The sequence below is a fragment of the Balaenoptera acutorostrata genome, chromosome 1, assembly GCF_949987535.1.
Source record: "Balaenoptera acutorostrata chromosome 1, mBalAcu1.1, whole genome shotgun sequence".
Classification (NCBI taxonomy): Eukaryota; Metazoa; Chordata; class Mammalia; order Artiodactyla; family Balaenopteridae; genus Balaenoptera; species Balaenoptera acutorostrata.
In genome coordinates this window covers 75,450,180-75,473,151 of record NC_080064.1, presented here as the reverse complement: position 1 = coordinate 75,473,151, position 22,972 = coordinate 75,450,180, and the positions used below count along the sequence as shown (strand labels likewise).

Genomic DNA, 22,972 nt, shown 5'->3' with positions numbered 1-22,972 from the left:
GGCATATTTCCCTGCATGTCAACAGCAATCACTAGCATCTTGGGTATAGCTGGAAAACCATCTATGAACCATCCTCACTCTTCTACACGGACCCTAAGGGATTAGAAATGTCTCCCTAAAGCTGCAAATGTCTCCCTGAAACAGCCAACATCTGTCCTGTGATTCATCATTCTGTCAGTATCACTGGTTCTCAGCCCTGACTGTGATTCTAATGATCTCATTACAATCAACTAGGAAGCTTTCAAAACCACCACTGCTCCTCAAAAGGTTAAACATAGGGTTACCGGGCCTTCCCTGGTGGCGCAGTGGTTAAGAATCCGCCTGCCAATGCAAGGGACACGGGTTCGAGCCCTGCTCCAGGAAGATCCCACATGCCGCGGAGCAACTAAGCCCGTGCGCCACAGCTACTGATCCTGCGCTCTAGAGCCCACGAGCCACAACTATTGAAGCCCATGCGCCTAGAGCCCGTGCTCCGCAACAAGAGAAGCCACCGCAATGAGAAGCCCGCGTGCCGCAACGAAGAGTAGCCCCCACTCGCCGCAACTTGAGAAAGCCCGAGCGCAGCAGCAAAGACCCAACACAGCCAAAAATAAATAAATAAATCAATAAATAAAATTATTTTTAAAAAAACCCAAAAAACATAGGGTTACCATGTAACCCAGTAATTCCACTCCTAGGTCTATGCTCAGGAGAAATGAAAGCACACGTTCACACAATACCTTGTACACAAATGTTCAAAATAACAGCATTATTTATAATAGCCAAAAAGTAGAAATAATCCAAATGTTCACCAATTTATGAATCCATAAATAAAATGTGGCATATTCATACAATGGAATGTTTATTCAGCCATAAAAAGGAACGAACCACTGATTCCTGCTACAACGTGGATGAACCTTGAAAACATTATGCTAAGTGAAAGAAGCCAGACACAAAAGGTCATGTATCATTCCATTTCTATTAAATGTCCAGAATAGGCAAATCTATAGAGACAGAAAGTCAATGTATGTTTGCCTAGGGCTAGGAAAGATGGGAGGAGTAGGGATGAAGGCTAAAGGGCACAGATTTCTTTTAAGAGTGATGAAATATTCTAAAATTGATGGTGGTGATGGTTACACAATTCTGTGAATATACTAAAAAGCACTGAATTGTATACTTTAGATGAATTGTGTGGTATGTGAATTATATCTCACTGAAACTGTTAGAAGAAAAAAAAAAAAAAACCCTACCACTACTCAGGCTTTAAAATTGGTTTGCAGTGGGACTTTAACACCCATGTGATTCTAATAAGCAGCCCAGACCAAGAACCACTGATTCTAACCATGGCTCAGGGTAAGTTACTGATTTTGAGGGAGGCTATGGTGGCTCTCAGTGGTCATCCCCACCCTTTCACTCTGGACACACGTGAGCTACTCCTTTAAAGATCCTTCCCAGAATTATGCCTGCGTTGGAATCCAACCAGCAGTTTGCAGTACCACCTTCTTCCTCCTGCCGCTTGCATTATTGAGCCATTCCTGGTTTCCAGCATCGCCACTGTTGTACACAATGCCTCATGCATCATCAGCAGGACGAGGCGTTCTCATTCGCAAGTTTCCTTCTACACCCTGAGGTACCAACTGACAGAACCACGAACCTATGAACTCATGTGAAGCTGTCTAGTTATCATCTCTGCATTCACCAGAGGACAGTACATTTTTCAGAAACTCACCATAGACTATGAAGTCCTCTAACTATGTTCCTGACCTTTGGCTACCCTTATGTAGTTATGCTGTAGCTACCTTTCAGAATCCTGCTCCATCAATGACATCCCTAGGCCTGGAACAGTGGGTGCATTCCTTGGCCTTCCCCACGGCAGGATGCTCTTATAAGGCTGCAGTTCAGAGTCCGCCAAGAGCTCGAGAGCTCCCTTCCTGCCAGTCTTTGGGTGTTCTCCTTTGCATTTGGGGAGTTTAAAAATCCCATGATAAGTTTGCTGGCTTTTCTTTCTCTGACCTCAGACACAGAGAACAGACCTTGCCTTGCCCCCAGGAATGTTTGAGTATCCTCTACCTCCTCGGAATCACTATGTCCTAAAGCAATTAGCTCAGTCTACAGCTAGTAATTAAGAACACTGGCCCTGTTATCAGAGAGAGCTGAGTTGGAATCCTGATTCTGCTATTTGGTAGAGGAGTGGGCTTGGGCAAAACATATCATCTAAGCCTCAGATTTCTCACCTGTAAATTGAGGCTAATAAAGCCTACCTGGAAGGACTGTTATAGAGATTAAATTGTAACAGCAGAGGTGGGGTGCTTGGCTCAGAATGGGTGCGAATAAGTTGCTAGTGATTGTTTCTTCCCAGGCAGTTGTATGACTAGGAGATCTAGCTCTTTTCTCAAGATCTCCTTGCTGGTGTATGGGACATCACTGCCCCTCAATTAGCTCCAAGGTAGCTCGTCCCATAAACATGCAGGGCTCTGATACCAAATGCCTGTCCTTATTCTCCAAACCAATCAGTCTTCTGTGGGAAGGCAGAGGGAATGATCCCTTCTCTCCAGTTCCCTCATCAGCCCCAGCAATGTCTCAGTCTTGGGATGCACTTGCGAATGTCCTCAGAGTATCTGCTCAGGTCCGTGCTCACCACTCCATACCCTCCTGGTCCTTCCTTCCTAGGCTGCGAGCCACTCCTGGGGGCAGGACCTCCTGGAATCATCACAAAACTCCTGTGTTAAAACATCTAAACTCTACCGCATATCGCCTTGCCATTAAAACCCAGGAGTGTCTGGCTCAGAACTGTCCAATTTTCTCCTCCAACTATTTCCGGGAAATTTATAATTCAGATTACTTGAAATAGAATTCGTTGTTCAACACAGCACCTGGTATCTGGCAGGAAGTGTTGGAATAAATCATTAAACAGCGGTTAAACTTCACCTACTAAAATCCTCTGGCCCAGTTTAAATGCACCTCTTTCATGTTGTCTCATCGGTCAGAAATGGTTTCCTCTTCCCTCCCTCTGCATTCCTATAACAGCTATCTTTATGAAATGCTTATTGATTGTTCCCAGCTCATACAGCTAATAATTGTCAAATCTATAATTCAGCTGTACTGAGTTGAATAGCATCTTGTCAAATGTCCACTGGGGGGCTTACCTGGTGGTGCAGTGGTTGAGAATCTGCCTGCCAATGAAGGGGACACGGGTTCGAGCCCTGGTCTGGGAAGATCCCACATGCCGCGGAGCAACTGGGCCCGTGAGCCACAACTACTGAGCCTGAGCGTCTGGAGCCTCTGCTCCGCAATGAGAGGCCGCGATAGTGAGAGGCCCACGCACCGCGATGAAGAGTGGCCCCCACTCACCGCAACTGGAGAAAGCCCTCACACAGAAATGAAGACCCAACACAGCCAAAAATAAAAAATAAATAAATAAAAAATTAAAAAAAAAAAGAGTGGCCCCCGCTCGCTGCAACTAGAGAAAGCCCTTGCACAGAAACGAAGACCCAACACAGCCATAAATTAATTAATTAATTAATTAATTAATTAATTTAAAAAAATGTTCACTGGAACCTCAGAATGTGACCTTATTTGAAAACAGTGTCTTTACAAAGGTAATCAAGTTAAGATCATCCTGGGTTAGAGTGGGCCCTAAACCCAGTGATTAGTGTCCTTATAAGAAGAAGGACATTTGGAGACAGAGACATAGGAAGAAAACAGAGAAAGCCATGTCAAGATGGAGACAGAGACTGGAGTTATACGGCCACAGCCAAGAAATTCCAAGGATGGCCAGCAACCACCAGAAGCTAGGAAGAGGTCAGGAGCAAGTCTTCCCTAGGGCCTTCAGAGGGAGCTTGGATGGCCCTGCCAGTTTTGGACTTCTAGCCTCTAGAACTGTGAGAGAATAAATTTCTGTTGTTTTATGCCCCCGTTTGTGGTAATTTATCACGGCCACCCTAGGAAACTTATATACCAGTCTCGGTCTGTCAGATGCCTAACATCCTCATTTGTAACCACTATGATATGCTGCCTTATGTTTGTAGCACCCAAACTGTATCCTTCATAGTACGTTTATCAGATGCCTTGTATGTCACAGTAAGAGGCAGATGGTGAGCCTAGAAGTCGAGGTGGGGATGGAGGGGGTGGGGAAGAGGTAGAATTATTGCAAGGTAGAGAATGAGCAGAGCGATTTTCTTGAATATATGCCCGAACCTCATTATGTCTGATCCTGTGATTTAGCAGAGAAATGGGAAAGAGTTTGCTTATGAAGGAAGTATGATGCACTAGAAAGCAAGCAGGACTAGGAATGGCAAGGCCTGATGCGAACTAGCTCTGTGATTAGGCACGTGACATTCAGATGTGGCTGCTTTGACACAGACTATGTGACTTGGGAACATTGAGACATGGCCTCAAAAACAAAATATTAATCTTTCAGCTTTTAAAACTTTCTAAACTTCTCACTCATTCCCACCCAACCCCTGATCCTCATTTCATAACTCCCACTTCTGACACACAGCAGACACTTAACTTTTTAGTTAAATAATGAATAAGGGAATGAATAGGGAAGATGGAAGAAAGCTGGAGGTGTCAGAAATGAAATGATGGTCAACAACAAGGAAAGAGTCAGATGCATAGTAAGGGTCATGAAAGAAGGTTCCAGAATCAAAGATGTCTGCAACTAATATTTGGCAATCAAAAGCCATAATAGATGCAAATGTGGCAAAATATCAATCCTTGTTAAATCTTGGTAATGAACACAGGGTGTTTGTAACATTATTCTTTATAGTTTAGTGTGTTTGAAACATTTTGTTTAAAAAAGAACAATAGAGGACTTCCCTGGTGTTGCGGTGGTTAAGAATCCGCCTGCCAATGCAGGGGACACGGGTTTGAGCCCTGGTCCGGGGAGATCCCACGTGCCGCGGAGCAACTAAGCCCGTGCGCCACAACTACTGAGCCTGTGCTCTAGAGCCCGCGAGCCACAACTACTGAGCCCGAGTGCCGCAACTACTGAAGCCCGCGGGCCTAGAGCCTGTGCTCCACAACAAGAGAAGCCACTGCAATGAGAAGCCCTCGCACCGCAACGAAGAGTAGCCCCCGCTCGCTGCAACGAGAGGAAGCCCGCGTGCAGCAACGGAGACCCAACGCAGCCAAAAATAAATAATTTTTTTTAAGATAAATAAATAAATAAAAAATAAAAAAGAACAATAGAAGAGCAACCTCATAATGTCCTATGAAAATGGGTGTAGCGAATTGGCTTCGTTCAAATCCCTTTGCTTTGATACGTTCTGAATCCCCTTCTTCATCAGCAAAACAGGAATGGTTGTGGCAAAACAGTTCGTCGCTGCACACGGACGGACGAACACTTTAGAGAGAACCTGTGGAAATATACATGAAAAGACAGAGAATATTCCTTTCACTGGGCTCTGTACTCCTGCTCCTGAGAACTTATGCAAAAGAAATGATAATTCAACAGAAAAAAAGGCCTGGGGAATACGTAGATGAAAAATTCACGGACAAACTTGTTATAATAATGAAAAATTGGGAATAACTTAAGGCCACCATGGGGAAGTGCTCGCCACTGCTCCCAGCCTGGTCACATCACCCTCATCTTTGCTAGGATCACTCTGGTAGCTTCCAGCTGATCTCTCTGCTTCCACCCTTACATCTACAATCTATTCTCTACTCAGCAGCCAGAGTGATTCTTTGAAAAGGAAATGAAATCACTTCCCTACTTCTCTTCAAAATGTTCTCACCACCCTAACTGCTACCAACCCGGCTCTGAGCCAACACCTCCCGGGGCCTGGATGATGGTGGTAGCTCCCTAAGTGGTCTCCCCTCTTCCATCTTCCTGCCCCTCAAGGCAACAGTGAAAGTGCTCCTTTTTCAAATCATAAACCAGATCATGTCACTCCCCTGTTCAGAACCCTCCAGTGGCTTCCCGTCTGACTCAGAGTATGCCCATATGACTCAGAGCAAAGTCAAAGTAAACTTTTACAGTGGCACACAAGGACCTCATCCCCTTCCCAGTCACACTGGATCCTTTTCATTGGCTGTTCCCTCTAATATTTTCTCCGTATGTCCATATGGCTCATTCCCTCAATTCCTTCAAGTAGTAACTCAAATCTCCCTTTCTCAATGAGGTCTTCATTAACCACCCTATTTAAAATTTTACTACTCCAAACACCCTCATTCTATTGCCCTGTTTTACATTTTCTCTTAGTATTTATTATTTTCTAACATAATAAATAATTTACATAACATTTTTCAAATGTCTGTCTGCCCTGCCCCAAACACACTTATACTAGAATTTAAACTCCAGGAGGAAAGGAATTTTTATCTGTTTTGTTCACAGTTGTTTCCCCAGCACCTAGAACAGTCTCTGGCACATAGTTGACATTCAATAAATATTTGTGAAATGAAAGAACAAATAGTTAAGTAAATTGGGTTATACCAAGAGGATGGAAGGTTAAGCAATCAGAAAAAATACTGTGTATCAATATGGAAAAAGACATGTGAGGTAATGTTAATGTTAAAAGTAGAACCCCCGTGTTGCGATCAAAAACACGTTGGTGTGGCTTTGGCAACGTTGTTCCTTTCTGGTTCTTTTGCTTTCTCTTCCCTTAAGAAGAGAAACCCTTGGGAACCCTTGGGGTTCCCAAGTTCGTTTTTGGTCCTCTTGTCATTTTTATCTACACTCTAGCTTCAAATACCATCTACTTTATTTCTAGTTTATTTAGCATGTTGTCCAAACAACCATCTTGAGCCCAGGGCTCTGTTTTGAGCTTTTCACCCACATTACTTTGTATACACCTCTGTTAGTAGCTAGAATACCATTCTGAGAATAGTGGTCTGTTCATCAGTCTCCCCCGATAAAATGGGAGAACTGTTACAGAATAAGATGCCTAGAACATATTAGTAAGGACTTAATAAATGTTTTAGTAATGTCAGGTGTGTACTGTGTGCCCAGTACCTCTAAGAACCTTACGTATATCATGTCATTTAATTCTCACAGCAGCCCTGTGAGAGGCATGAGGTAGACATAGCTTCATTACACGGATGAATAAATAAGAAAATGTGTTTATAATAAACAGTGACCACCCCCAAAAATGCAGACGTTAAATTAGGTGTTAAAGTAGTGGGATTGTAGGCGGTTTTTCTCTTTCAGAAATTTCGTTAATATTGTTGATAGGCTGTATATGCGTCTTGTGTATGTGCGTGTGTCCGTGTGAGACCAAATAATTTTAAAACTTGAGTGGGCAAACACAGCAACAGGAAATCGTTGGGTAGGGTCTGGGAAAAGAGGAGGAACCCTAAAGTACAGACAAGCAGAGACTCGACTCCGCCTGTGAGCTGTCTGCGCAGGCGGCGACGGCCCGCAGGCAGAACAGCGACGCTCCCCAACCAGGGAAACGATGCCTTTCGGTGAGGCCAACCCGCGGCCACATGCAAATGACCTGGAGGCTGTGGGCGGAGCCACTCCTGAAAGGCTCCGGCCGGGGGGCGGGGAGAAGGTTGGCCCATGGGCTGGTCCCGATTGGCTCCCACAGAGACGGGGCGGGCTCTCCCGAAGGCCCGGCCTCACCGAGGGGCGGTGCCTGGGCCTGGGCCTCTTGGAGAGGGAAGGAGCGGGAACCTGATCTCCGCGTCGGGAAGCTTAGGTCGGCTGAGCCCTCGGCTCCCAAAGGCAGAGCCGGAAGCGCTACAGTTTGACCCACGAGTCCATCTGTTTTCGAAGGCGTAGCCCTCTTCCTCCCGACCCTCTCCGCCTCCCCTTCTGCCCTTTCATCCGGAGGCCGAATCCCCCAGCCTGGGCGGGGCGGCGCAGCCCGAGCTCCCGCACCCGGAAGAAGCGCCATCTCCCGCCTTCACCATGGAGCCCACTGCGCAGTCCCTCACCGAGGAGGACCTGACTGAAGTGAAGAAGGACGTGAGTAGCACAACCTTGCCCGGGCACCGCCGAGGGCCGGGGACGGGCGGGGCCGGGGGGGGCTGCATTCCTGCGGGCGAGGAAACCCAGCGTCCTAGTCCTAGTCGGAATCGGAGGAGGAGCCCGCGGTCTGAGAAGCGAAACGTCCGGGCACAGCAGGACCACGGCGAGCCCTGCATCCGAGGGACCTTGGTGGAAGTGATCTGATGCCCGCTGACCTGTTAATCCACCTTTTAAATGAATAAAAGCAGGGCTTGGGTTTCTGAAAGCTTGTTCAGTGGAGCGTTTCTTTACAGTCAGCTTCTTGCCCACTCCTCACCCATCGCCTGGTGATTTCACCCCAGCTGCGCTTTGGAGCTGCGTTGTTAGGGATCGACGACTCAAGTTCATCCTTGAGTCAGACTGCCTTGGCTGCTGGCTCAACCTGGAGCAAAAGCTGGACCAGATAAAGCATCCCAAGCAGTGGATCAAATACGTGAAACTTGCAAAGGGGGTTGGGGGAAGCTGGACAGTTGAAAGCACAACCCGGAATTCCCCTAGTAAGCAAACGCCCACGTATTTAAATTGAAGGGGCGCAGAGGGGGGCGGGGGATGAATACATGAAGCGGAGAATTAATTTACAGGTAAACGTTGGAGATATTCAGCAGCTAAATTATGCTCTTCTGCTTGGATGCTGAAGTGCACAAATCTTATTATTTATTCGTAAAGAATGACTTTGTTGAGGTCTGACTTGTTTCTCTTTTCCTTTGCTTTTAGTTAACTTGTTTTGCCATGTGAGACTTATATGAGTACCATTAAAATACTTTATAGTAATTAAAATTCAAAACAGCATGAACATGAATTGTGTTCTGGCTTAACACTGCAGTACTTATACAAAATCATCTTTGTGAATTGGACAGGACAGCAGCTTTTTAAATGTTTGTGTGCTTCCTTTTCCCCTCACCTGTAAGATTTATTACACTGTACTCATAATTACAGTTGGTATGACTCATTAGCAAAAGGAGACTGGTTATGACTGGGACTTGTACCTTAGTTTCCTCCTTCAACAGATAATTGTGGAGCACTTATTATATGGAAAGTACTGTTCTTGGGCCTGGAAAGATATAAAAAATGACAGGCCCCTGCTTTACATTCTAGTTAAGACTGGGACATTGATAACTAATAAAGAATAAATGAGTGTTGTGCTTTTCAAGATTTGTGCCAATAAAAACATGAACTTCAAGAGCTAGGCCTGCTGTATTCCAGATACTGTGTCACACAGTTTACAATGTTCCCATTTAATCTGTACAACAACCTCTAAGGCAGATAATTGTCTTTCCCATTTTACAGTTGATAAAACAGGTAGTGAGAGGTTACAAGTGGGAGGATGTAAAGCCTGTACATAAACACAGATGTGAAAGGTGGCTTCTAGGCCTTTATTTTTTCCATCAGTTCATTGATATTATCCATCTCCATGATTTCAATTTACAGCTATATAAGAGATCCATAACCTTGGGGAATCATGGACACGTTTCAGGACATCTATGAAAAAAAACATGTGCACATTTTTTTCTTAGAAATTTTTTTCATGATGTTTTCAAAATGGTTTATGACCTTAGGAGTTTTAAAATTATCATCCACATATTTGGGCTTCCTTCTTTCTCAACTCTAAGTGCTTATTTCCAAATATCTACTGGAAATCCACTTTTATATCCTTCAGATTCCTCACTTTGTCTAAAATTGAACTTTTTATCATCCTTCCCCCAAAGCCACTTGCTGTTTCTGCTGTATTCTCTGTCGTGATGAATCCATGGGGATTGACTGCTGATACCAAAATTCATGGATGCTCAAGTCCCTTTTATAAAATGGCGTAGTATTTGCATGTAACCTACACACATCTGCCCATATACTTTGAATCATCTCTAGATTACTTATAATACCTAGTACAATGTAAATACTGTGTAAATAGTTGTAAATACAATGTAAATGCTATATAAATAGTTGACCCACACAGCAAATTCAAGTTTTGCTTTTTGGAACTTTAGGAATTTTTTTTTTCCAAATATTTTCCATCCACTGTTGGTTGAATCCGAGGGTGTGGAACCTGCAGATACAGAGGACTGACTGTACCACCACTTATCCACATGGAAACTCCCACTTCTTTTTTTTTTTTTTCAGGCTCCCACTTCTTCACTGTACTCCTTCTCCCTGTGTGCTCCATCTAGTTGTTTACCTCTTTTTTGTTGAATTTAGTTCAGTTTCATAAATATGGACTACACACTGTGAGACTGATACTGCCATTGATTCTAACAGTTCAAAAATTAAAAACTAAGACACAGCCTTAGTTTGAGAAGAGCTCAACTTCTTGTGGGGTGGGGGAGACATGTAAAATGACAACTGCAAATCACAAAATAAGTGCAATGAATTTTACATTGATCCAAAACATTATCTACTTAGCACTCTGCTAAATGCAGGATATACAGAGTTGAACAGAATGTACCTGGTTCTTGCCTGCTTTTAACATGTGGGTTCTTAAGGTTGAAAACAAATAAATGGTATAATTCCAAATTATGGTAAGTACTATGAAGGAGACAAACAGATGTTGAGTCAATAACAAGATAAGAGGGGAAATCTACTTGAGATAGGATGGTCAGGGAAGGTTACATTTTTTAAACTGATTCCTGAAGGCTATGACAGAACTGGGAAAGAGCATTCTAGGCAGAATAGAATTTGCAAAGGATCTAAAGCAGGCAAGATCTTGGGGAAATTGGAAAAAGGCAGAGAGTGCCTAGAGGTGAAGTTAGGATGGTGGGCTAGTGCCAGATTATGAAGGGTCTTACAGATGGTAGTAAAGTGGGATTTTTTTCCCAAGTGTAGTGGAGACCTATTGAAGAATTATATTTTTAAAAATCCCTCTGCCTAATGTATGGACTGGGGCGAGCAAAAGGGAGAAGAGGGAAACTAGTGAGGAGATCCTTGGAATTTACATAGTTGAGAGATGATGGTGATTCGGATCAGGGTACAGGCAGTGGAGATGGATGGAACAGGAGAATTCCAGATGCATTTTTTAAATAGTAATGATAGGACTTGGTGATGGTTTGAATGTGGGAGTTGAGGAAGAGAGTGGAATCAGATTAGTAAGTGGAAATGTCAAAGCAGCAATTAGACCTATAAGTTTGAAGATCAAAAGAGAGATCTGAGCTAGAAATAAAAGTGTGGGATTAAGTGAGTTTACCTGGGGAACTTGAGAGCTAGAAGGGAAAGGGAGACCATAGAAAAGTTTTAAAAAGTAAGAAGTTATGGCCGCAGAGATGAGAAGAAAGCCAGGAGAGTGTGGTATTCATATAAGACAAGAAAAGAGTATTTCAGGAAAGGAATGGTCAACTGTGTTCACACTGCTGAGAAGTGAGATGAAGACTGAAAAGTATCAGATTTAGTGATAAGGAGACCCTTGGTGACTTTGAGAAGAGTAGTGGGACAGAGTGAAAATGTCTGGGAGTGAGTTGGGAGATATAAGTGGAGTCTTGTTGTATAGAAAAGTGAAGTGTATACACTGGGTGCTGTAAAGGCTGGAGAGGAGTACTCATTTGGGGGAGTTTAAGTAAAGTTACCTGAAGGAGATGACCACTGTCCTGAATTTTAAAGGATGAATAGGGATATGGGAAAAGAAAACAAGGCAAAGGTAACAACTTAAAGAAATGTAGTGGAAAACAGTTTTAGGAAGAACATAAAGTTCCAGAACATAGAGTAAGCTGGAGAGGTAGGCAGGATACTATGAAGCACCTGCCTGCCATCGTCAAGTAGCTGTTATTTATTGAATACCTACTGTGTCAAGCCTTCATATGCACTGTTCCATTTAGTCCTCCTACAGGTCCTGCTAGATATTTATTATTGTTTTACCAATAAGGGACCTGAGGCTTAGAGAAGTTAAGTAACTTGCCCCAGCTCTCACAGGAGTATGTGGCAGATTCAAGATTTGAACTGAGGTTGGTCTGAGTCCAGAGCCATGCTCTTCACTTCTCTGCTATTCTGCTATGGTTGAGAAACTTCATCCTTTAAGTCGAGGTGGAACACAGTGTTTTAAATTTTTTAAAAATTAACTAACAACATTTCAATATTGGTAGAATTCATGTAACACTCCAGATTTCCATTTTTTCTTGAAAAATTGGAAGATCTGATAGATGTGTGAAGGAAGAATTTGAGCGGAGTGGGGAGAGAAGGAAGAAGTAGAGCTAGGTGTCTTGTTAATAGTCGATGCAAGATATATAGGGACCCGAACTAGGGCAATGCTAATCATAGGGATGGAGTGAAGGGGCAGCTTAGATAAATATCGGGGTAGATTGGCAGGACTTGGTGGGTGATCGATCGAATGTGCCAAGTGAGTGAAAGAGAGGAAAAGTCAAGGATGAGTTGTAGGTTTATAGCATGGTTGGATGGATGGTGGTACTCGCAAGTGAGTTGAGAATGTCAGAGGAAAACGATAGGGGAAGATAACAAATTTGGTTTTGGACATGTTGAATTTTAAGTACCATTGGGATCTCTAGGTGGAAAAAGTCTTGATCACATAGGAAAATTTAGGAATCATCAGCGTATGGTAGAAATGACAACAAATGAGGTTTTCCAAGGAGTTCATCTTTTAAATCTATTTTTCTCTCTCCTCATCCCCACAGCTTAAATTCATGCACTCAGCTTATCATATGTAAGATCTTGCAGCAGTCTTCTAATTGCTCTCCTTTGACCCCAATTTTTGCTTTCCCCCAACCCTCTGTAAAAATTTTCTTATTGCCTCTTATTTATAAACCTTTGATGAGGTTTTGACTATAGGGAAATGTAATTTCCCTCATTGCCTACCTTTCATGCCTCTAGCTCAGGTGTAGACTCTGTAAATTTCCCAGGTCCTGGAGGCAGAGTTGGTTGCTTCCCCAGTACTTGACCTATATCTTTTTTTCCAGGTCATATTCCATTGTCTCATAATTTTTAGCTTGAGTTGATAATGTATTCTTCAACTAGACCACATGCCCTTTGCATGCAGGTTTCAAGTCTTGTACATCTTTGCATACCCACTGCTCAGCACTTGGCATATTTGGCATTTAGATATGTGAAATGTTTCACGTGGGAATTCAGTGGACTGAAAACTGTAGGAACCCTTCACCCAACCTACTTTTCTGCCACCATATACTCTCATATACTTTGAAGATTTTCCATTGTCTTTAGTTCATCGTTGTCAATGTGAATCAAGTTAGTCATCATTGTCATCATCACTAACATTTACTCATCACTTACTATGTACCAGGCACTTTCTCAAGTGCTTTACGTGTGTTAATTTATTTCTCATAACACTCAGATGAGGAAACTGAGGCACAGAGGATTTAAGTTACCCAAGATCGCATATTTAGTAAATGGAGGAGCTATAATACAGTCACTCACATCAAATTGTTAATACCATTTATTAGGACCCACATTGATTTTTTTTTAAATTTTTATTTATTTATTTATTTATGGCTGTGTTGGGTCTTCGTTTCTGTGCGAGGGCTTTCTCTAGTTGCGGCAAGTGGGGGCCACTCTTCATCGCGGTGCGCGGGCCTCTCACTGTCACGGCCTCTCTTGTTGTGGAGCACAGGCTCCAGACGCGCAGGCTCAGTAATTGTGGCTCACGGGCCTAGTCGCTCCGCGGCATGTGGTATCTTCCCAGACCAGGGCTCGAACCCGTGTCCCCTGCATTGGCAGGCAGACTGTCAACCACTGCGCCACCAGGGAAGCCCCACATTGATTTTTGACTAATTAAGCCTCGTTAGGCACTTCTCAGGTCTAGGCCTGTTTATGTGATTTCTTTTATTTCTTTAATTTTTTCCAATATCCACTATTCCTTTAGGTTTCTTTCCCCCCATACCTTTTTACCTTCCTTCTACCAAGGCTGAGTTAGACTATAGTCTTGCCAACTGACTCCAAAGATAGACCCAGTATGGTCCCTTTTGGTTTAGGTTCTTTCTTTTTCTTTCTCTCTCTCTCTCTCTCTCTCTCTCTCTCTCTCTCTCTCTCTCTCTCTCTCTCTCTCTCGTGTGTGTGTGTGTGTGTGTGTGTGTGTGTGTGGTTTCACTCTAGAAAGATGGAAAATTAATAACATGAGAAAGTTATAAACTGTGAGTTATCCTCTCTGGTCCTGACTAATCCTGGATTCCTTGCTAAATGGAAACTAAAATGTACAGTAACCTCTGCTCTCAACTTTACCTCTGAAGGCCCTCAGCAGACCTCCCTATTTCCACAGACCCAAGCCCCCTAGATTAGACTGGCCCCCTCCTCACAACAGTTTGGTCTTGGTTTATAGATGTGAAGATGAGATCAGAGCAGTTCAGAAGCAGTGAGGAATATCTAGTCAGGGACCTACTTCTGTCTAACCGGACCTTCATTTTAATAGCATGCCTTTAGTAGGGCTGAGCCTCCTGACTTCAGGATGTTTTCTCTCACCAGTCAGATTCCTAACTAATCAGTCACCTTTGTGATTTCCTTAGGTGTTTAAAAAAAAAATACATTGAGGCATTTTTTATATCTTTTAGGCTTTAGAAAATTTGCGTGTATACCTGTGTGAAAAAATCATAGCTGAGAGACATTTTGATCATCTACGTGCAAAAAAAATACTCAGTAGAGAAGACACTGAAGAAATTTCTTGCCGAACATCAAGTAGAAAAAGGGCTGGAAAATTGTTAGACTACTTACAAGAAAACCCCAAAGGACTAGATACCCTGGTTGAATCTATTCGGCGAGAAAAAACACAGAACTTCCTGATACAGAAGATTACAGATGAAGTGCTAAAACTTAGAAATATAAAACTAGAACATCTGAAAGGTAAGATATCTTCGTTATCCAAAAGTTTATTTAAATGTAACAATGCTTTTATAAGTAGAATGCAAAACAAAACAAAAACCTAGAAGTGATCATTTTGCTTTTATTCAAAAAGTTCAACCTTCAGAATTACATTCAGTTTGCATTTTTTTACCTTATTTGATGTCATTACATTGCAAAAGTGAAATATCACTCAGTGTTCTGTATTTATATTTGTTTAACAACACATTTATAGAAAACAACTACAATGAAATCCCAGTATACACAGGAGTTTGTTTCTAAAGTCAGCGGAATGCAAGATTAATCTGTTCAGAAGTAACCCCTGAAAATGCATATCACGCATAAAGAACAGTGTATAGGTAAAGTATTTTACCTTTGATAAACTCTGATAGTTTTTCTCCCACCAGTTGATCACACGATGAAGTAGTGGCGTATGTTGATAAGAATCATCTTGTATAAGTTATATGTAACTTTAAACACTAGAATCACACTCAGTGTTGCAAAATGAGAGAGGCATAAAACTGAGATTAAGGGAGTAGCAGATTTACCTCTTCCATTTCACCCTCACCCCAGAGCACACACTCACTAAACTGGAATGCTGTGTAGAATTGTTTGCACGATTTAAATCCCCCTCTCCCTCCAAACCCCCATCTTTCTCTGTCTCTCTCTACAGAGCACTTAAGATAAATGTGCATGCGATACAGCTCTATTCCAGCTGTTCTAGGCAAGGGAAACAGAAATTAGTAATTTAGGGCTTTTCCCTTAAGGAACTCAGTCTATAAATCCATGCTGGAACACAGATGAAGTTTCCCCTTGAGCCATATTTAAGAAAATAGTTTCTCTTCCATGGGACAGAAATGCTGACTGTATTGTGAAGTTGAAAAACTAGTGGAAAAAATTGACATACAAATGTACTTTACAGACTGCAGGTTTTACCTAAAATCTGTCAACTCAGGAAGTTCTGTGCCTGTAGACCATTGGGTTGAATATTTGCTAAGCCTGACAGAAAGATAAACTGTGTTTGTGTTTATTCTTTCCACGCTGAGGCTAATTGTTGGCTATACCCTTTGGATATGATAGAATTCTTTGTTCAGAACAACCTCTGTCATTTAAGTAAACTGTTAGGTTGAGAACCAGGACATTCTCTATTTAATGTGAAGAGGAGACCTGGGTTCTAGCCGTCCCCCTTGCATGAAGTAGTCCTGGAATGTTGGGCATGACTTGACTGTTCCAGGCCTCTGTCTTCTCATCTCTAATAGTGAGAGGCTATCCCGAATGACCTGTAGAATCCCTTCCACTTGTAACACCCCATGATTCAAGAATTGGAAGTAATTAACTCATAGAATTTTAGCATATACCCAGTTCAAAATTGGGGTAAATTTTTTTTTTTTTTTTGTGCTGGAGTGCTAAAGAATATTTTTTAGTTGTGAAAGCTATTTCTTATTTTATGAATAATTTTAGGGACTACTTTATTTTTTCCAGGTCCTTCAATGGTTAAGTATAAGTACACAAATTAAATGTGAATTGTAGCATGTCATTTAGCTTCCTTGAGATTATTTCTATATCTAGAAAATGTAAATAATAGTATGGTTCATGATTGTCAGGAAAAGCAGATAAAATGTGAAATGGATTATGACAATTTATAAACTGCTATTTAAATTTGTGTAATCTTTAAAAAGTTCGAAGATGGGTGTGGACTCAGTTTTCTAGTTACTTGTCATTTACATCTGAATAATTTTATCGTAGGACTGAAATGTAGCAGCTGTGAGCCTTTTCCAGTTGGAGCCACAAACAACCTCTCCAGATCAAATTCAGATGACAGTAATTTCTCTGAAAAACTGAGAGCATCCACCGTCATATACCATCCAGAAGGAGAATCCAGCACAGCCCCCTTTTTTTCTACTGATTCTTCTCTGAATTTGCCTGTCCTAGAAGTAGGCAGAACTGAAAACCCCACCTTCTCTTCAACTATGCTTCCTAGACCTGGGGATCCTGGGGCTCCTCCTTTGCCACCAGAGCTGCAGTTAGAAGAAGAAGGAACTTGTGGAAACTCTAGTGAGATGTTTCTTCCCTTAAGATCACGTGCTCTTTTGCGGCAATGACAGTTTACTGCCTTTTAATTTTTTTAATGATGACAAAAAATATTTGAAAGGATATGAATCTTACAAAATTGCTGTAATGACTTATTAACATTTGATACATGTCTTAAAATGCAACGTAAACATACTTTGTAAATAGAATTTTTTAGAATAAAAGAAGCATACTTGTAGATAGCTAAAGTAAGTCGTGTTGATCATGTACTCCAGTATTTTCTCTTCATTTTTGAGGTAATTTAGTGTTTTCACTTTTGTTTTATGTTTTAAGACTAATTTTAATAGAGAACATTTCTCTATTTGAGAATAGAGTCTTAGGCTGGGAACAATGTTTCTTCTCTGTGCATTTGTGCTAATAAGTTTCACAGTCTAATAGTCCTTTCCAACCATTCAACAGTACATTTTCAGAATTAAGCTGTTCGTATTCGGTAATAAAGCCAATCACTGCTGGGAAAACTGCCAGCATACAGAAAAGAATCTTTTTCCCACTCAATTGGGCTTACAGGCACTTATAAAGTCCCCTTCTGATTCAGAGGAATATCTATCTAATGGAGTTTGAGCCACCTACGGTGTCAATTTGCCAAAATACATTTCTTATTAATCTTACTAATTAATACTACTTTCTTAAGATTTTCACACTCTTTGCTTTATCATTTTCATTCCTAAAGAAAAATCTTGGCATAAACTTCAGTTATTACATATAATTTAATGAGATTTTAAAAATACTTTTTCTGTACTTTTTGTTCCCTTTTAATGAGGACCACTGTACAGTTGAAATAATTAGAACAAAATGGTTTTTGTGTGTGTATATGTGACAATTCTGTTTTTAGTACTATTTGGAACAAGCGGGCCATTAGCTAGATATGTCTTTTTGTTCTATGACAAAGTTTGACTAATTTTACAAATTTATAAATCTTTCATTGTTTTCATTAAACTATATCTATTTCTAGATATCTGTCTCATATATATTTCCACTACTTGCAAAAAGCAGAGATGGAAATATGCTATTAAGAATAAATGTTAAGTTGTAGTGCTGTGTTTTGGAAGTTTCAAATTTTTCAATAGGAAATAAATACCTAAAACTTTTTTTATATGTACCAATTTTAATAGGAAACATTAATTCAGGTTGTGAGATGGAGTTGCACTTCTGGATGGACTGATGAAATTATCAATCATGAAGAAGATTGGCATATTGACTTTAAAAAAATTTTAAAGACTGGGTGATTTTTGTAGTATAAACATTTTCTAATGATTATGGAGAAATATGTTTCACCTCCAGGGTAGCATAACAAAATAGTGGCAATTTAAAAAAAAAATAGTGGCATAATACTTAAAGAAACCTTTTTCAAAAGCAGAAGCAAGCTTTTCATTTCATTAAAATAAAATTTGATATGCAGTTACTTTTTTAAAAATTTAAATAGGATTTATTTGGAATCAAAGATCATAATTTAGATATGGTGTAGCACCTATATTTATAGTTTTCTTTCAGACTGTTGACTAACTATGTAGACAGTAAAATTAAGGTTTGTTTTTTTTTTAATTTATTTTATTTTTGGCTGTGTTGAGTCTTTGTTGCTGCACGCGGGCTTTCCTCTGGTTGCGGCGAGCAGGGGCTACTCTTCGTTGCAGTGCGCGGGCTTCTCATGCGGTGGCTTCTCTTGTTGCGGAGCACGGGCTCTAGGCGCGCGGGCTTCAGTAGTTGTGGTGCGTGGGCTCAGTAGTTGTGGCTCGTGGGCTCTAGAGCGCAGGCTCAGTAGTTGTGGCGCACGGGCTTCATTGCTCCACGGCATGTGGGATCTTCCCAGCCCAGGGCTCAAACCCGTGTCCCCTGCCTTGGCAGGCAGATTCTTAACCACTGCGCCACCAGGGAAGCCCTAAAATTAAGGTTTTAACAAACTTAGGCTTTTGGTTTTCTGAATCCTATGAAATCAGTTTATTTTTCCTTTAAACACTGAAAACCAGCTGTTGCCAAAAATGTATAAATTTGAATGACAGTGTGACATGATATAGTGCAATTGGTTATTGGGTTGATTAATGCAGCAGTGAAAATTATCACTTAATATAAAAATAACACCTTCGAGCTCACTTTTTTAAATTGCTTTTAAAAAAATTGAGACTTTTTTAGAGCAGTTCTAGGTTTACAGAAAACTTGAGCAGAAAGTACAGAGTTCCCATATACCCCCTGTTTCCTACATTAACGTCTCACATTAGTACATTTATTAGAATTGATGAACCAGTCTTGATACATTATTATTAACTAAAGTTAATAGTTTACATTAGGATTCGTTCTTTGTGTTATACAGTTCTACATGTTTTGACAAATGCATAGTGACATGCATCCACCATTATATTATCACACAGAATAGTTTCACTTCCCTAAAAATCCCCTGTGTTCCACTTATTCATCCCTTCCTCTTCCCCCCCCCCCCCCGCCCCACCCCTTCCCATCCAGCCCTGGCAACCACTGATCTGTTTATTCTCTCTATTGCTCTGTCTTTTCCAGAATGTCATATACTGAATGGTTGGAATCATACAATATGTAGCTTTTTCAGACTGGCTTCTTTCACTTAGCAATATGCATTTACATTTCCTGCATGTCTTTTCATGCTCACTTTTTCAAGAGCTAATTCCATCTTTGGTCAGCATGTCATTCCTAGCGCAAGGGCAAACACTGGCAAATTTGGAACTTACCAGGAATAATGGCAGTTTTTTTGCTTTCAATTTTTTTTGTTGTTGTTTCGAATTTTTAAATTTCATTTGGGAGGTTTTTGGTTTGTTTTGATAAACATTTTTTTCTTTTTCGGCCATACCACTTGGCATGTGGGATCTTACTTCCTTGACCAGGGATAGAACCCGTGCCCCCTGCAGTGGAAGCACTGGAAGTGTGGAGTCTTAACCACTGGACTACCAGGGAAGTCCCTTGATAAACATTTTCTAGAATTTAATTTAGTTTAATGATTAGTTCTTTTGTGGTTAGTGATTTTTGTCTCCTGTTTAAAAAAATCTTTGCCTATCCCAGTGCTGTGATGATAATCCCCTGTGTTTTCTTCTGGAAACTTAGTTGTTTTCATTTCACAATTAGCTCTATGATCCATTACAAAGTAATTTTGTGTACAGTATAAAGTTGAAGTTAAGTCTTGTGGCTACTGTCCTTTTACCTGAGCAGCGTGAAAGGGAGCAGGAAGTTTCAGGCTCTGTCCTTATCTTGTATCACTGCATAAATAAGTACATTGTTGATTTTGGAGGGAAAAAAAATAGCTAACCAAGCAGCCATTCGATCTTTGTTGTTAAATGTAATCTTTTGAGGGCTTTCTGAAAGAAGAGCTAAATTTAAGCACAAACAATATGTGGGCAACTTGAGTGCTGCTCCTAAAGGCCTTACTCTGATTTTGCCACTCTATTTAATTATCAGACAGTTGCCCTTTACTGTGGTGGTTCCCAAACTTTGCTGCCTATTTCAGAATCACCTGGAGAGCTTTGAAAGATCCAGATGCCAGGCTGTGGAAGCCAGTCATCAGAAGTGAGTAAAAATTTCTAGGTGGTTCCAACGTGCAACAATGTTTGGAAACCACAGTCTTACTGGGTGCCAAATACAGTGGTTGGTGCTTCCACATGTGTGATCTTGTTTTTAATCCTAATAACAACTCTGCAAGGAAGGTTTTATTGTTACTTTTTTTTAACAGATGAGAAACAATCTCAGGATAAAGTATATGGCTCAAAGTATGTGGCACAGCTCTTTAGAATTAAAATCTAGGGCAGTTTGACTCCAAGATCAGTGTTCTTCCTACAACTCCATGCTCTCTTATTAACATTTCCTAGACGGCAGAAAGGTAAGCGTGGAGATTGTGTATTTTTTCACTCATAATTCAATATTTATTGATTACCTATCGTTTTAGGTGCTGGTGATACAGTGATAAACAAAACAGACAATGTCTATGTTCTCATAGAGAACTCACATTCTAGTTGGGGGAGACAGTTTGAAAATAAACAAGGAAACCCTGATAATTCTAGTTGCTGTGGATACAAAATAGGGCATGTATGAGCTAAACAGTAACTTGGACCAAAGTGTTTATAGCATTATGAGGGAACTCCTCTCAAAGCAGGCAACATTTGAGCTGAGACCTAAACCATAAGAAGGAAGGAGCCAGCTGTGTAAAGTTCTGGTAGGAAGTTTAGGCAAAAGTAACATCGAGTGCAAAAGTCCTGAGGCAAGAATGAGCTAGTGAGGACCACACAGGCCTGTATGGCTGGAACGTAAGTATGAGGGATGACTAGGGAACTCAGGAGCCTGGACTGAGATGAGGTTTCACAGATAGCGAGGATCAGATACGGAAGCATTTACAGACCATTGTGAGAAGTTTGGATTCTCTTCTCTCTTTTTTGTATATTGAAATAAAAGAGCTGTATTAGGGACTAGTATATAACATTTGCATACATTTTCAGGGTATTATACTATATTCTAAAAAACTGTTATGCTCAAGGGGCGTTGGGCCATACTGTATCAGCTTGACCTCTGGAGGGGCTGGAGGCTATGTCCACATGACCAATCCCCAGTAAAGACTGTGGATGCTAAGTTTAGGGTGAGCCTCCCCAGATGGCTGCATGCATGTTGTCACATGTCTTTGCCGCAGAAGTTAGTACTGTCTACACCTCCACTGGGAGAAGACAGCCGGAAGCCCTGCATGTGGAAAGCTCCAGCACTCTGCACCCTGCACCTCTTCCCTTGGCTGATTTTAATCTGTATCCTTTAGCTACAATAAACCATAATCACGAGTAAAACAGCTTTCAGAGAGTTCTGTGAGTGCTTCTAGCAAATTACCAAGCCTGAGGATGGTTTTGGAGGCTCCCAAACTTTGCACTTTGGGACCATCATTTTCCTTTGTCAATGTAGGTACTTGGGTGGAAAATTTTGAGAAACAGATCTACACCCTCATAAATTATAATCCACAATACTTATTGATCATCTACTCAGTGACAGGCACTGAGCTAGGTACTAGGAATATAAAAATGAACAAAGCACACTCCAGCTCCTCCCCTGAAGGAGCTCGCAGACATTGTGCTATGGGACTGGGAAAGAGTGAATAAGATAGACATCTTCTCTGCCTCCTGGAGGTGAGTGTATCGTGTAAATGAACAGGCATCCTGTGAACCTTTACACTGATACCAACTTTACTGCTTTCACTTGGGTATAATTCCCTCTGAGTTCACGAGGAGGAGTCAAAGATTTCTAGTTTCCCTTGGTGGCTAGGCACGTGGTTATGTCATTTATTGTACTAAGAGAGGGAACACAAATGCAGAAGCAAGTTATACGTAAAGACAAGTTACTGATCTTTAAGTGGGTGTTTGAGACCCCAGCACAATGCCCATACATAAAGTTTAAGAGCCAAATGGAGGTTTGATCCAGAACTTGAGAGACTGGAGTTGGAGACCCGGATTTGGGAGTCACAAGCATTAAGGTAGTTAATGCCCTGGAAAGGGATGGTCTGACTTGCAACTTTGTAACACCCTCTACAGATTATTAGTAAGTGTTGCTGAAAGCTGGTATAATATGTTGGGAAACACCAACGTTTAAGGGCCGTACAGAGCAAAGCAGGTATGGAAGGAGGCTGACAATAAGAATCCAGAGAGTTTGGAGGAACCCCAGAGTGGTGTGATGCAATACAAGAGACGTTCCATCAAAGGAGGTTGCTCAGAGTGTGCTGGAATGAGGTCAAGCAGGAGAGGATTCACTTTGGGACTTGGTAAGTCCACTTACCCATAGAGGTCTTCCATGACGACTGAGGGGAAGCACATTGACAGTAATTTTATTTCGAGGAAGAGATGCAGCAGGATCAGGAAGAAATCCTGGTCTCTCTGGGCAAGGGCTTTAAGGTGGCGGTGAAAAGACAGAATTTTTAGCTTTTCTGTGCCTTTAATAAATTCTTACTGAATCTGAAAGTTTGGTTGGACCACTGCCTGAGGATCTGTCTCTTCTCAGGGGTCCTCAGAAAAGAGCATTAGAAACCTCTGATTGAGGACGTGCGGGGCCCCGCCTCCAGCCTCAGTCCTTCAGCCTGGCCGCAGGATCACGGCGCAGCCGCCAGGGGGTGCAGACTCCGGGCCCATCAGCGAGACTTGGGGCGGGGCCAACTGCGGGGCGGGCCGTGGCACGGCTTCCGGTTTCCGGCGG

At 41.6% G+C, this 22,972-nt stretch overlaps 1 protein-coding gene across 1 annotated transcript; it reads left to right on the top strand.

The window, feature by feature from the left end:
- The first annotated feature begins 7,571 nt into the window (after positions 1-7,571).
- BCL10 (BCL10 immune signaling adaptor) lies at positions 7,572-19,164 on the top strand. Its single transcript, XM_007173036.3, has 3 exons — positions 7,572-7,891; positions 14,425-14,713; positions 16,457-19,164. The coding sequence occupies exons 1-3, from the start codon at positions 7,835-7,837 to the stop codon at positions 16,810-16,812; spliced, it is 702 nt and encodes a 233-aa protein (XP_007173098.2). The 5' UTR covers positions 7,572-7,834; the 3' UTR covers positions 16,813-19,164.
- Positions 19,165-22,972: the final 3,808 nt, after the last annotated feature.

Coding starts and splice junctions, on each gene's coding strand:
- BCL10 (XM_007173036.3), top strand. CDS start 7,835: ATGGAGCCCACTGCGCAGTCCCTCACCGAGGAGGACCTGACTGAAGTG. Junction 7,892..14,424: donor TGACTGAAGTGAAGAAGGAC/GTGAGTAGCACA, acceptor TATATCTTTTAG/GCTTTAGAAAATTTGCGTGT. Junction 14,714..16,456: donor AAAACTAGAACATCTGAAAG/GTAAGATATCTT, acceptor ATTTTATCGTAG/GACTGAAATGTAGCAGCTGT.